The sequence below is a fragment of the Brachionichthys hirsutus genome, unplaced genomic scaffold (assembly GCF_040956055.1).
Source record: "Brachionichthys hirsutus isolate HB-005 unplaced genomic scaffold, CSIRO-AGI_Bhir_v1 contig_1347, whole genome shotgun sequence".
Taxonomy (NCBI): domain Eukaryota; kingdom Metazoa; phylum Chordata; class Actinopteri; order Lophiiformes; family Brachionichthyidae; genus Brachionichthys; species Brachionichthys hirsutus.
Window position 1 is genome coordinate 1 of NW_027181114.1, and position 13,801 is coordinate 13,801.

Sequence of the window (13,801 nt, forward strand, 5' to 3'; positions counted from 1 at the left end):
ATTGAAACGCAGACTGAGTAGAGAATTCATCAACATTTGATCAATCACGAGGCGTTCATATTTAATGAGCTAAAAGGCCGAGACGCTAAAATGGTAGAGCAGGAATGTAAACACTTTATTATTAGCAGGTGAAGGTCGCGCGTTTGGTGCGTTGGATTCGATTCAACGACGCGCAAATCCAAGGTCGTACACGATTTAGCTCACCTGGAAAAACAACACGATTTAAGAGAATCTTATTCTTGTTTTATGTGCTTCTTTCATGCGACGACATGTTTACATCCTCACTGCAGTGGCTGCATGTGCAGCACGGAAGACGGTCGACATGCAGATCGACAAAAAAAAAAAAAAGCAGCTCGATCCTTCATTTCATAGCACCCTGTTATTAATCCGATCAAATCCGTCAAATAAATAAATGAAAATAACGTAGCGAAATTCCGAAACGCTGTATTTTAATCTGATTTTTGCTGGCCTGTGATTAAAGGCTGCGTCGTGCGCCTCGCTGCGCACCGGGAGCTCTCCGCGGTGCTGAATCTAAGCGTTTGCGTGGAAATGAAAATGATGACCACGACAGGCGGTGTCTTAAAACGAGGAGGACCGCTTCCATGTTTATCGTTTAATATCTTAGATTATGTAGAATTCACCACCTTAAATACGGATTATTATTTTTTTCTTATTAGCTGTGGCTGCGTCGCCTGATTTCATAAATAGGCTAATTGATTCATAAATCTGTGCGATCTAAAATGCTGCATTCTCTCTCTATATATAAGGAATAAATCGAACTCACCAGGTTGTAACGATGATGGCTCCTTGGGTCCCTGTTCCTTATAGGAGATGGGATTAAAAGATCAAACCATCTCGAAGAATAGAAAGGCAAAAAAGGAGGGGAGGCGGGGAAAAAAAATCTCAGAACCGATTAAAAAAAAAAAAGTGGTCGGCGGCGGTGTCGGTATGGAATGATTGCTGGAGATGGCGGCGTCGGTCCTCCCTACCGCGAGATGTGGATGCTGCGAGGGCTGATGTTGTGTTGTGTTGAGCGTGTGTGGATGCTTGACGCAAAGGCGGTGGTGGGGGCGCCTCTCTGCGCGCTCTTTGCGCGCTCTCTGCGCGCTCTCTGCGCGCTGCTGTCTCTCTGCTGGGAAACGATTCCGCCCCACAGCGGGCGCTCACGTCAACTGAACCCAGCGAACTCCGATGATGCTTTTCTTCATGCAAACATTTTAGCCTACTTGGCCTGACAACATGCATGTTACAGTGTAAGCATGATGCGGCTTGAAGGGTCCAACCCCAAGGATTAGAATGCGTTTATCCCCGGGTGCGGGTTTACAGTAATCGCAAATCGACTAGAATATTACATGATGTTCCTCAGATAAATTTTGCACATGTCTGTGCTTCAGACCATTTTTATTTTTAATTCATTCTCTTTATTATATATTCTGTTTATTATATCAGCCATCAGCCATCATCCATATAGCAGCATAATGTAAACTCTTCTGAGACACAGACGCAGAGCATAATTTAGTATTTTTATAATTAATTTTTTTTTGTATATGCTTAACTTGAAATAACGAAACAGAGTCCTACAATTCGTATTAGTTATTGTATCCGAAGTACGCTCCTTCAGGTGCGCAAAACACTCAACAATTCTCATAAACATAACTCCACAATAACTCCACTGGACCGACCAGTTCATTAATATCATCAGAATTATAAGGAAAGCGAGCTGCTGGTCTGACGCCTTTTTATTTTATAAGACTACAAGTACCGTCATGCAAATTATACGATGACGTCACATAAACTCAGTAACGTAGTGTCAAGCACGCAATTTTCATTCAGCAGCATTTTGAAAAAGGAAGATGGCGGCCGCAGCAGTGGTTGAATTTCAGAGAGCCCAGTCTCTCGTTAGCACGGACCGCGACGCCTCTATTGATATTCTGCATTCTATCGGTAGGTGCTCGGGTCGTGTTTTTGACACGGACAACGATTCGTTCACAACTTTGAAGTGCTTTTTCTCAGTTAGTATCAGGCGGCGATGTTAGCATGTTAGCTAGCGGTGTTCAATAGCAAGAGCCGGGTGGTGTGCCGTGCTGACTCACTGCTGAATGGTGGCTAACGGCGACTGCTAGCACGGAAAGATTTAGCATCGTAGCGGCTATGCTAACGTTAGGCCCCAGCTTGAAATGTGTGCTAGCGTTCATCGCTGTAATGTGTTCGGCTGTACGCAGCTCTTGCGTTATTTCGTTAACGACCACAGATATCTAGCTAGTTGACAGCAGTTCTGCTTGAGATTGTAATGTTCGCTCGGATGCTATTGTTGCTAACGTCATTGTTGTCAAAAGGCTTTAACTCCTGTCATCAAGGACAGCTTTCTGACAGTAAAAGTAACTGCAGCCTGTGAAGTCGTAAATGGCAGATTAATGAGTAATCGTCTCAGTGCTACTTGTGCGTTGTGGTTGTGTGAACATACGGAAAGTAATGAAAATCAAATTGTAGCTTATTGCACATATTTTTACATTGGAATTACTGAACTCAAACGAGCTGTACAGATATTCTTGCTTGACTATAGGCCTTTTATGTATAAATATTTGAGACAGATTTTTGTTTCAGTAAATGTATCAGCGTTTGATGGAAAAGTATTTTTTTTTTATCAATTCTTAAGCGAAAAGACGAACCTTAATTGATTTATCGTTAGGATTTACTAATTTATTTGACTGTTGACCAAGACATTATATCGAATCTGCTCTTGATTGACAGATTGATAGCTGTATCACTAATTGGAATAATTGGTATGTGCACCCAATACTGAGTTAAATTGAAATGGTGTACTGTAATTAAAAAAGATCACGTGAGATATCAAAACTATAAAACAGACGGACTAAGATTATTTTGAAACCTTAAAAGTCCTGGGCTTGTGCAAACGGTTTCAGAAATGCTCGACTCTCATCAACTCTGGATTGAAAACAATTGATATGCTGTCAACGTGTTGCCTGTAATTTATTTTACAGTGCGGAGAGATGTACAAGAAAATGACGAGGAAGCTGTTAGGGTTAAAGAACAGAGCATCCTGGAACTGGGAACACTGTTGGCCAAAACGGGGCAGGCCGCAGGTAATAAAGTCCATCTTCAACGTTAATTCGGTGCCAGATTTAACTTTCCACACAGTCTACAAACGCTTTTTATTCCTTTGTCCAGAACTAGGGGGTCTGCTGAAATTTGTGAGGCCGTTCCTGATTTCCATCAGCAAGGCGAAGGCGGCCCGGCTGGTCCGCTCCCTGCTGGACCTCTTTCTTGACATGGAGGCAGCGACAGGTCAGGAGGTTGAGCTGTGTCTTGAATGCATCGAGTGGGCCAAGACTGAGAAGAGAACTTTCCTACGACAGGCTCTGGAGGTAAGGAGGTTTGGTATATGTTTGCGGTTGCTATCTAAAGCCATAAATATAACTTGATCCCACGCAGAATGGGGAGTTATTCCACTGAAATGAACGACCTACAAATGGAACTTAACCCTATGATGTTTGATGGCACTTTGTTGTCGGTGGTTATGTTGTTGTTGTTGTGGAACTTGTGATAATGCTGAAATATAAAGCTACTAATATTGTTTGTAAATATACCGAATATTGTTACCAAGCGATCCCCAACAGTGGATATATTGATGCCGTTACCTGATCGTAGTTGGTACTAACGTGCAACTCTCAAGTGTTTATGAATATGAACGAGATTGTAGTGGACCAAAGCCGATGTCTACTCGTCTAACAGCATTCTCTCTCCTCTCAGGCACGACTGATCGCTCTCTATTTTGACACCAAACGATACCAGGAGGCCTTGGCCCTCGGTGAGTGTTTTTCAGACATGACTCTTTTCTCTATTTGTGTGTGTGTAAATGCTAACATCTATTTTCAGAGTTTTGCAAATACACAGGCGTTACTATTGGACCTAAAATGTTCACCAGATGTTTTATAGTTTGTCAAACAACAAGGCTGTTTTATGTCGAAATGTTATTGCACCTATGAGTAATGTTTAATAGTTACCTTCATAAAATATGTGGTCCTTATTAAAACATATGTGCCAAAATGACTAATATAACTTATGAACAAGAGTTTGAGGTGTATGAAAGATTGCGAGAACAGCACATATTAGGACTACAGGAGTACTTTACATTATACAAAGAGAGTTGAATCACATTTTACTGAAGGTTCTTTTTTTCTCTTCCCTTCAGGCTCCCAGTTGCTCCAGGAGCTGAAAAAGATGGACGACAAAGCTCTTCTTGTAGAGGTTCAACTGCTTGAAAGTAAGACGTACCATGCTCTGAGCAACCTACCCAAGGCCCGCGCAGCCCTCACCTCAGCCAGGACCACTGCCAACGCCATTTACTGTCCCCCCAAACTCCAGGCAGCTCTGGACATGCAGTCAGGTCAGTTATTTAATTTCCCCTTGAAGCAGAGTTCTAAAGGTCGCAGCACAATTTCAGTCGCTCTTCATTTACTTGTGACTTTCCTAAAAGGTTGTTGTAAACATATCTCAAAGGAATCCTTTTGGTTTTTTTGGGAATGCAGCTGCTGTTTCGAATGTGTCTGGTGTGAATACAAGTTTATCGGGCTATTTTGCCGCTTTGCGTGACTGATGCCGACCACAGACGGTAACCGTCCACGTCGTATCATCTCTGCTGCAGGGATCATCCATGCTGCCGAGGAGAAGGACTGGAAGACCGCCTACTCCTACTTCTTTGAGGCCTTCGAGGGCTACGACTCTATTGACAGCCCCAGAGCGATCACGGCACTCAAATACATGCTGCTTTGCAAAATCGTTCTCAACTTGTGAGTAGAAAGTCAACAGTTTTTTTTTTCCACTTGGCTTTATTGAATTGACCCGTCATTAATAATGTCTTTCAGACCAGAGGAGGTTCAAGCCTTGATCAGCGGTAAACTGGGCCTGCGACACGCCGGCAGACAGGTTTGTACATTTCCAGTAGCCGACGGCGCAAAGAGGAACCCTCTTCACTTGTTTTTGCTGTTCTAAATGATCCTGCTCTTGTAATTAAGTACAAGTCACGTTTTAGGGCAGGACATTCCACACACTCCTTTCGGTATTTAAAATACCTTCTGAAACACTGTGTGGTGAGGAAACAAATCTCTTTGGTTTTGTCTTAATTCCTTTTTCTTTCTTTTACTCCACTTTATGTTAGTTTGACCTTGACTGTGCTGAAAGGCCTTCTCTGTTCTGTGTCCGTTAACTATTTCATTGAGCTTATTTCCGCAGAATAACGTTATTCTGATTATCCGTCTACAGACGGACGCGCTGAAGTGTGTCGCCCAGGCCAGCAAGAACAGATCTTTAGCAGACTTTGAAAAGGTAAGAATCCATGCCCTGACTAATCTACGTCATCGTCACAATGACGAGGCGATTGTTTTTGGCTGCTTTGTGTACAGCACGCACACAGACCTGTCTCTTGTTTTTATTCTAGTGGCTTGTATTATTTATGACTTTATCTTTGTTATTATTTATGATATAATCCTAAAGTGTGATTTTTTTAAAGTGAAAATTGTGCGTCGCTTCAGGCCCTGACCGAGTACAGAGCGGAACTGAGGGACGATCCGATCATCAACACTCACCTGGCCAAACTGTACGACAACCTGCTGGAACAGAACCTCATCCGAGTTATTGAACCGTTCTCCAGAGTACAGGTAAAGTCCATTAACTGTCCATTAATGTCAAATGTGAGAGGTATTACCAGGTTCCAAATGTGAACATTTTATTTTACTGTCTGGGTAGGATCTCTGTAAATATGTTGTCTTATTGCGTAGAGGCAATTAAACACAGAACTATGTCTGTGTCGGCGTGTTCTGAACTTCAAGTTGCTCAAAGTGGGAGTCGCATTTTGGGCTGCAAGCTGACCCAGAACGTTCCCTTAATTAGGTCGGGTGAAAAACACGACCCAGAATTCCACCAGTGAGAAACGTGGAGGTGGGGCTTTGGTACTAGGACATGATTCCTGCTTCTGGTGGTGGTGCGATAATAGAAGTTAATCTTATTACGTTCCTGCTGTGATGAGACGTCTCTTATCCGCTTTTAAATGCCCAGAGATAATTTTACTGTATAATTCTGTACTTTGCAAAATCCTGAACTTAAGTTTCCTTCTCGTTTAAAGATTGAACACATATCGGGCCTAATCAAACTTTCAAAGGTATGTACGTCTGCAGTTACTCGGTGTTATGATTATCGTTTTTATCCCCCAAGATACGGGTTTTATTATTTATTTCTTTTTAGGGAGATGTGGAAAGGAAATTATCACAGATGATTCTGGACACAAAGTTTCACGGTACGCAAACATGAGATATTTCACGCCTCAAAGACACAGTAAATGTCTGATTTGTCTATCTGACATTAATGCAGGAATCCTAGATCAAGGTGAAGGCGTCCTGATCATATTCGAAGAGCCCCCAGTGGACAAAACATACGAAGCAGCCTTGGAAACAATTCAGAACATGAGCAAAGTTGTGGATTCACTTTACAACAAAGCCAAGAAGCTAACATAGGTATATAAAAAAAAAAACGCAGAATGTTTTGTCTTTATTTCATTTCTGTTAAACGTGTTCTTTCGTTCTAACCAACAGAGCAGATTGCCGTGGCCGTGCGATGGAGGAACTGCGTGTGTAACATAGAAAACAAGGGATAGCAATGACGAGTCCCACAAACCGCAACAAAACAGGATTTCCCCATCAGACCCCCCCTCTCCTCTCCCTCAATGGACAAGTTCATCACTTCTCGTGAATGTTTCATTTTTTTTTTTCCTCTTTAATTTTGGTATCTCTTCAGGATTCTGTATAACGCTCAGCGGCCAAGTCAGGCCATCAGGGAATATTGTACAACCACAATAAAAAGATTCAAACATTTAAGGATAACATATATGTTTATATCTGCTACACGGTCTGGCTCAGTCTTGAGCTGACTCCACGGCAACCTGGAAGGTGCGACTTTGACCTCCGTTCTGCTACCGACCCGGAACACGGAGCTCAGGCTCTCTCCTCCTTATCCATAATTTCAGAAGCACACCGTTTCAGTTTTCGTCGGTCCTCCTTGGGATTCGGTCTTTTGGTCAAAGAGCTCCCTCTAGTTTTTATTTTAATCATCATATCAATGCCGGTAGTAAAGTACCCATTTGTGTATTAAACTCATCTTATTTGTTTTGGTTTTCTTTGTTTTTTTTAAAAGAAAAGGTTAACAGAAGGTTACCACATGTCTGGCTACCACTAATGTACATCTGCTGAACAGACGAGATGCCATTTCACCACGAGTGCCACTGTTTCTTCGGCGCTTCTATTTGCCTCTGGGTGTAAAATAGAATTGAAGGGCAGAGGTTCTGAGCATCTGTGAGTTTACCCCTCAGTGAACAATTCACCATTGTTAGTTCCTAGCACTAGTGGAATGCTAGTAACCAAACAATTTGTATGGTTTGATTTTTTTTTTCTCTCTGAAGACATTTTCAAAAATAAATATTTTGTATTTTAAGGATTCTGTCTTGTCTCTTGCAGGGGGTAATTTCATCTTTATTTGGGTTCTCTGCTATAATAGTTGGTATAAGTGTGATGGTAATGTTGCATTGTATTTGAGATTGGGTTGATACCCCATTAAATGTATACAATACTTATTTGAAAGTATGTAAATATATATCCAGACTAAATGAAAGATTGATATTTCTTAAGAAATTCTGTGTTTTAAATCTTTAAAATGCATAATTTCCCCAAGAGTCTTCCTCCTGCTGCTACATTTTTCACACCTCACATCAAAGGACAATTAAACAGTGTCTTGTATTTTTGTTTCACACATTTTGACGTTCACTCGGACCTCGTCCTGTTCTAAATAAGTGGACATCAGCTTTCTTTTTTTTAATGTTTTATTAAAGTTTATTGATGCCATGTAAGAAATATTAATGCAAATTTATGTATCCACAGATTAATTACAAATCTGAAACTTTTACTTTGCTTTAATTTGTTTAACAGTGAATTTTTTTTTTATTATAATACGTACTGTTTTTTACTGTCAATACATTCAACATGGCGTTTAATGGAATCTAAATTAGAACAAGACCCATCTTCAGATTTTATTTTTCATTCAAGAATCATCCAGCAGTTTTTAATCCGTCTAACAAACAAACAAACAAAAACGTAGCTTTTCCTGCTTTTTTACGTTTTAATTTTGTGTTGCTTCGCTGCAGTCTTTTCCAAACGCTTTCTATTTTGCGTCCTGTGCGTGATGACGTCCAGGGACGTCCGGAAGGCCCGCCTCTTCTTACACGTCACTTTGCTATTTCTGCTGTTCTGTCAGCGTATACTCCGAATTGCACTGGAAAACCGGGATAAAAACACAATAATGGCCGTCCGGGTGAGTTTTTTTGAAGCCAGTATTACAGTTTGGATACAAATAAACCACAAACGGAAGGAGTCGCTTATCGAAAGTTTAGATTATATAAAGGACTATAGCTTTTTTATGCGTTTAGTGAGCTAGCATAGCACTAGCCTGTGTGGCAAACACGGACGTCATTCAAAACTTCCTTGTCAGCCCGGAAGTGGAATGAAGTGTCTCATGACTCGTTGATCTGTTGCTGTTATTCTTGAAATTTAACCGTACATTAATATTTAATTCATTGTAATTTAAATTGGATTTTACACCATATAACAAAGTAATCAAAACCCCTTCAGATTATTATGTGGAACTTTATCGCAGTGTAAATCTTTATTTTCTGTCCTTCATTTGTCTGTTTCTAGGGCATCATAGTTGCTATTGGGATGCTGAAATACAGAGAAGCATCGTCAAACTGAAATATTTAAAATGTGTATTTATATGTACGTTTGTATCATAAACCACAATCCCATCAAGTTTAAAGGAAATGTCTTCTAGAGGTCTAAAAAAAAAAAAAACGTGCATTTGGCCTTGAACGAAGAGACTCTCACAAGCCTGTTTCATCCAGAGGTTTCTCTGTATTTACTCCTCGGTCGGGTCACTGTTTTCGTTCTTCTGGTCCGTTTCCAGGTTATGGAAGCGGTGCGATGTCCAACAGACGAACTGTCCTTGACCAACTGCGCCGTCATCAATGAGACGGAGAAACAGTTTGAAGAGTGAGTGGGACTTCCTCTGATGCTTATTATTACACCAGGGTAGCGAGCATCTTTATACGTTTGTTTGTTGTTATCGTCCGTGGGCATCGAAACATTTTGTGGCGACGAAAGGCGAGGAAGAACAGTAATATCTGGGATCACGCTTTCTTTCCTCTCTTATTTATTCACGCCAACGCAGTCACGTGACGGTCCGAAACTTGGCCCACAAGTACGTGTTCACCTTGAAGAAGCATCCCAGCGTTAAACCTGGGGCCATCGGCTTCAGCCTGCCGCAGGTCAGCTCACTCTAACACGTCCACTGCCACACAATAAATCGAGAACATAGTTCTCATCCACATGTTGAAGTGTTTCGCCTGGAAAAGTCCCGACGATTTGTTGAACTTGTGCGATTGTCTGCCGGTTCTTTGCTCGGACCTTTCGTGTTTGTCACATTCTCTCTGTTCCTGCTTTTTTTACACCTTTTTTGCCTTTTGTGTCTCTGCCTGCACTTCCTTCCATCTGTAAAATTGCCAGCCGCTACGGCACACAGGTACTGCTGCATTCTCCTCAGAGACCGTTTTATGTCACCACATCACTGGCCACCGTCTCAGAAGCACAGCTCCGCCCCCCCCCCCCCCCCCCTCCGGGACAGAGTCAATCACATGGCATTTAGTGAACTGTTAAAGATGCAGTGTTTGTTTTAAGTGCAGTCTTCCTTTGTCTGGTGAAATATGAACCCATCATAATACGATTTGTCATTAGCTTGTCTTGTTTCTCCACAGAGGAAATGGGCTGGTCTCTCCATTACACAACAGGTTGAAGGTGAGTTTCATGTTTGTAGCATTTTCCTACTTTATTTATTTATTGGTATATTAAAAAGGGACAATGCTCATTAACTAACTCTTTTTTGTGTGTGTGGTATTCCTTCCATTGTTTGTGTTTGACAAAATAAAATAAAAAAATCATTCTGTCTTTACTATGAACGCACACTGTAGTTTATTTAGTCTCAGTGCACGTCAGTACTTCTATAAATTGATCAATAGTTCCCTTTATGACATTTTCTTATGTATTCTGACACAAAATTATTCAGAAAAGTATCGTTTTGCAGTCAAACAGATGTTTTCTATCGCACTTATGATATTAAAACACAATCTACCTGCAATTCTACAGCGTTATTTGGTACAGGGTCCTTCCAGATGGAACTGAAAGCTTGATTGCCAGACAAATCAAAAAGTAGAAACCTGCTAAAGAGGGATGCCGCTCTAAATGCAGTGATGAACTCAGACTCTGCTGTAAATAGCGACATCTGCAGGCCGGAGGTTACCTTCCACTTATAAATTGCTTGGTTGCTATCATGAAACAGAATACAAGTGATTTTTACCGCTTTCATTTACTTTATTAAGGGAGAAAAAGCTTGACTTGGAAAATGGATGAAGAGCATCCGATATGAAAATCAGTTTGACGTCTCTTTGCGTCTGATTTGAAAGGTGGATATAAAAGTCGGCACCTGTTGTTGTTTCCCTGTTTTATAGTGACAAACTACAAGTTTGACAAGACCAAGCAGGTTATAAGCAGCATGACGGTGGAAATTGATTTCCTGCAGAAGAAGAATGTGGACAGCAATCCCTACGACTCGGACCAAATGGCCAGCGAGTTCATCCAGCACTTCAACAACCAGGCCTTCAACCTTGACCAGCAGGTGCTCTGAATTCATTGTGGAATATAGGGGACTGTAATTGACTTTATTTTAATGTTTCCTATTGTTTAGTGGATTTCATGTTTTTTTTTTCCCCTCTCCTCTAGCTGGCGTTTAGTTTCTGTGATAAGCTCTTTGGCTTGCTGGTAAAGGATCTTGAGGCCATGGACCCCAGCATCCTGAAGGAAGGGCATACCTCTGGCAACAAACCGAAGGTATCAGCAGAACAATCCGTCGCTGTCACGGGCAGAATAAACGATGAATGACGGCTCTGTTTCCTGAACAATGACGTTCCCATCCTCAGATTAATATTGGTTTGCTGCTGGGAAACAGTCAGGTGATTTTTGAGAAGTCCGAAAGCTCCTCCATGACTCTGGTCGGTGAGTGATGCACAGCTGACCAGCGATCCTGATCTTCAAAAAGAATCTGAACATTAGCTAACAATTAGCTGCTAATTGGTTGATATTAAACTACACAACTAAATATGTGTAAATTAATTTTAATACTAACATATTTTGATATTTTAGTAACTTTGACACCAGATCATTTTAGGTCTTTACTTGGGTGCTGAAACCTCTTCAAAACCCTTTATTGGTTGCCGGACAATACTAAACCCACAAGGGGGCGCCCTTCACATATTTCGCTTGCCTTTCTTACCCTTCCCAATACTCCAATCAATTACGATTGCTCTGATAACTTTTGAGGTGATGTATTTTAATATCTTCATGGAAAAGGTATTCATTTTGTCCTTCAACCCTCTCCAGGGAAATCCAAAACCCGCGAGTCTCGACAGTCCATCATCAGCCCAGACTGGAACTTTGAGAAGATGGGCATCGGAGGCCTCGACAAGGAGTTTTCTGACATTTTCCGCAGAGCCTTCGCTTCTCGAGTCTTCCCGCCAGACATCGTAGAGCAGATGGGTGAGTTTCCCTCGTTTTCTCCATTCCCGGCGTCACTTATTCATTTGTTTGTGTCTTGCCCGGCGCTCCGACGGTTATTTCACCTCAGGGTTGACTCGTTATCTAGCGGCGGGTGCACAAAGGGGCTTCCTCTGGCGTCTCTCTGAACAGATGGGAAATACCTTCCAAATGTAATCGCTGTTTTCAGTTACTATATTCGTTGCAGAGAGAGGCAGCGTCCTGGCAAACCACGCCCATCCCTGTGCACACTCATCAATAGCTGTCAGATTACCACAATGACTCACTTTGCGAGGGACAACGGCTCATTGTAATGGCGTCTTCGTGGCTCGTAAACAAAACCGCGCACATCTGCGCACAATCGCCTCGGCCCCAGTCCTTGCTGCCACCGGAGGCCTTGTGAAAAGCTGCTCCGAGATTCTCCGATCCAAACGCGACTTAAAATCTGCCGTGCATTAACACTCACAGTCGCAGCGCCGGGGGGGGGGGTTTGTCCGGCGGCGTGTGAGCTGACCTTTAATCGGTCGGTTGTGTGCACGAGTTGGCCTTTGACTGTGGCCAGCTGGGCCACCGTAATTAGATGGCGTGCCCCGATAGAGCGTCCAGCTAAAGGTGAAGCTGTAATTGGCAGGCGGGGGGGTGGGGGGTGGGGGGGCTGAGAGCAGGTGCTGAGGGAGAGGTGGAGTTCATGCACGTCTCACCTTGATTCCCCTTTTGCTCACCAGAGAGGTGAAGCAGACAGACGAGCTTCAGAGCTGCTTCTCCCACGTCACTCGCCCCCCCGCCCGTCATCCTGGCTGCTTTTTCCTTCGGCGGCTCCAAATGGCAGTTCAGATGCTTATCAGGGGGGGGGCCTCTCAGTCAGTGGGGGGCTAAATGTCATTAGGCAGGTGCAAAAGGCCACCAAAGGACCCGCACTGTTGGCCTGGATGAGTTGGGAGCACATAGTTGGAGCCTTTGATCTTTGCGGGGACGGAATAAGACAACGGGGAATCGGTAAACTCTTTCTTTTTTTATCTTAGCTGATTAAAGTTTCCAGCAATTGGCATGAAGAGGATATTTTATTACAAAGACCTAAATCCAACATTGATCGGTCCTAATAAATGATCGCAGACTGGAGTCTTTCCTTTTCCTCTAACGCCGACATGAGTTTTCTAACTTGTAGGAACTTTCGCCGAACCGCCTGCGCTCGCTCTGACTCCCGGCCGTCTCCCCGGTTGTCGCGTCTGTCTCCAGGCTGCAAGCACGTCAAGGGAATCCTGCTGTACGGACCCCCGGGCTGCGGGAAGACCCTGATGGCGAGGCAGATCGGCAAGATGCTGAAGGCCCGGGAGCCGAAGATCGTCAACGGCCCCGAGATCCTCAACAAGTACGTCGGCGAGTCGGAGGCCAACATCAGGAAGCTGTTTGCAGACGCGGAGGACGAGCAGAAGAGGGTGAGGGACTGTATCGCGTTGACTTGTTTTAGGAACCCATGATTTTACGCTCCGGATTAAAACGTCAGGGTGCTGCTGTAACCCCCGCCAGACACAGATACGAGTTGTGTCTATCGAAACAGAGAAAACTCATTTCTGCAGGAGTGGAGAGATCTGCCCTTCAGCCAGACGTGCTGTAATAACTCTGGTGCGTGTGTGTGTGTGTGTGTGTGTGTGTGTGTGTGTGTGTGCGGAGGTTGTACATTGATACACAGCGGCGATGGTGAGACACTCGCATTGAGTCTCACTCTTCACCACCTAATGAGGCGCTGGGCACCCTTTGACCTTCTATGAGACTACACACACACACACACACACACACACACACACACAGAGTTCAGTGTGCAATAAGCACAGCTCCACACCTGCTTTGAATGCTACGGCTCAGACTGACAGGCCTGTAGATGGAGGGATAACCCCCCACCCGGCTGCTCCTCCTCTTTTCTTCCTTATTGAATCCTGCCGATCGGCAGCGTCTTCATCGTCTCGTTGCGACAGAACAAACTGATAAACGTCGTAAGACGTTAACGCACGTTCTGAGAAGCCCTTTCGGTTCGGCTCACCTTTCTTCCCGTCTGTCTTGTCGGGCCGAGCAGCTCGGCGCCAACAGCGGCCTCCACATCA

The 13,801-nt window shown here is 43.4% G+C and overlaps 2 protein-coding genes across 2 annotated transcripts; both read left to right on the forward strand.

Annotated features, from left to right (window-relative positions):
- Positions 1-1,852: 1,852 nt before the first annotated feature.
- LOC137917286 (26S proteasome non-ATPase regulatory subunit 11B) lies at positions 1,853-7,503 on the forward strand. The gene is made up of 13 exons (XM_068760100.1): positions 1,853-1,944; positions 3,003-3,104; positions 3,190-3,386; positions 3,772-3,829; positions 4,214-4,408; positions 4,667-4,811; positions 4,887-4,947; positions 5,284-5,346; positions 5,553-5,678; positions 6,143-6,178; positions 6,262-6,313; positions 6,388-6,530; positions 6,609-7,503. Exons 1-12 carry the CDS (start codon positions 1,854-1,856, stop codon positions 6,528-6,530), a joined length of 1,269 nt encoding a protein of 422 aa, XP_068616201.1. The 5' UTR covers position 1,853; the 3' UTR covers positions 6,609-7,503.
- Positions 7,504-8,364: 861 nt separating this feature from the next.
- On the forward strand, positions 8,365-13,797 carry LOC137917287 (vesicle-fusing ATPase-like; the record flags this gene model as incomplete). Its single annotated transcript, XM_068760101.1, has 10 exons — positions 8,365-8,376; positions 8,965-9,110; positions 9,289-9,385; positions 9,872-9,911; positions 10,622-10,788; positions 10,893-11,000; positions 11,090-11,165; positions 11,550-11,705; positions 12,939-13,138; positions 13,774-13,797. Coding segments are annotated over exons 1-10 (1,026 nt in total), but the record flags the coding sequence as incomplete, so codon positions are not given.
- Between the last annotated feature and the right edge of the window lie 4 nt (positions 13,798-13,801).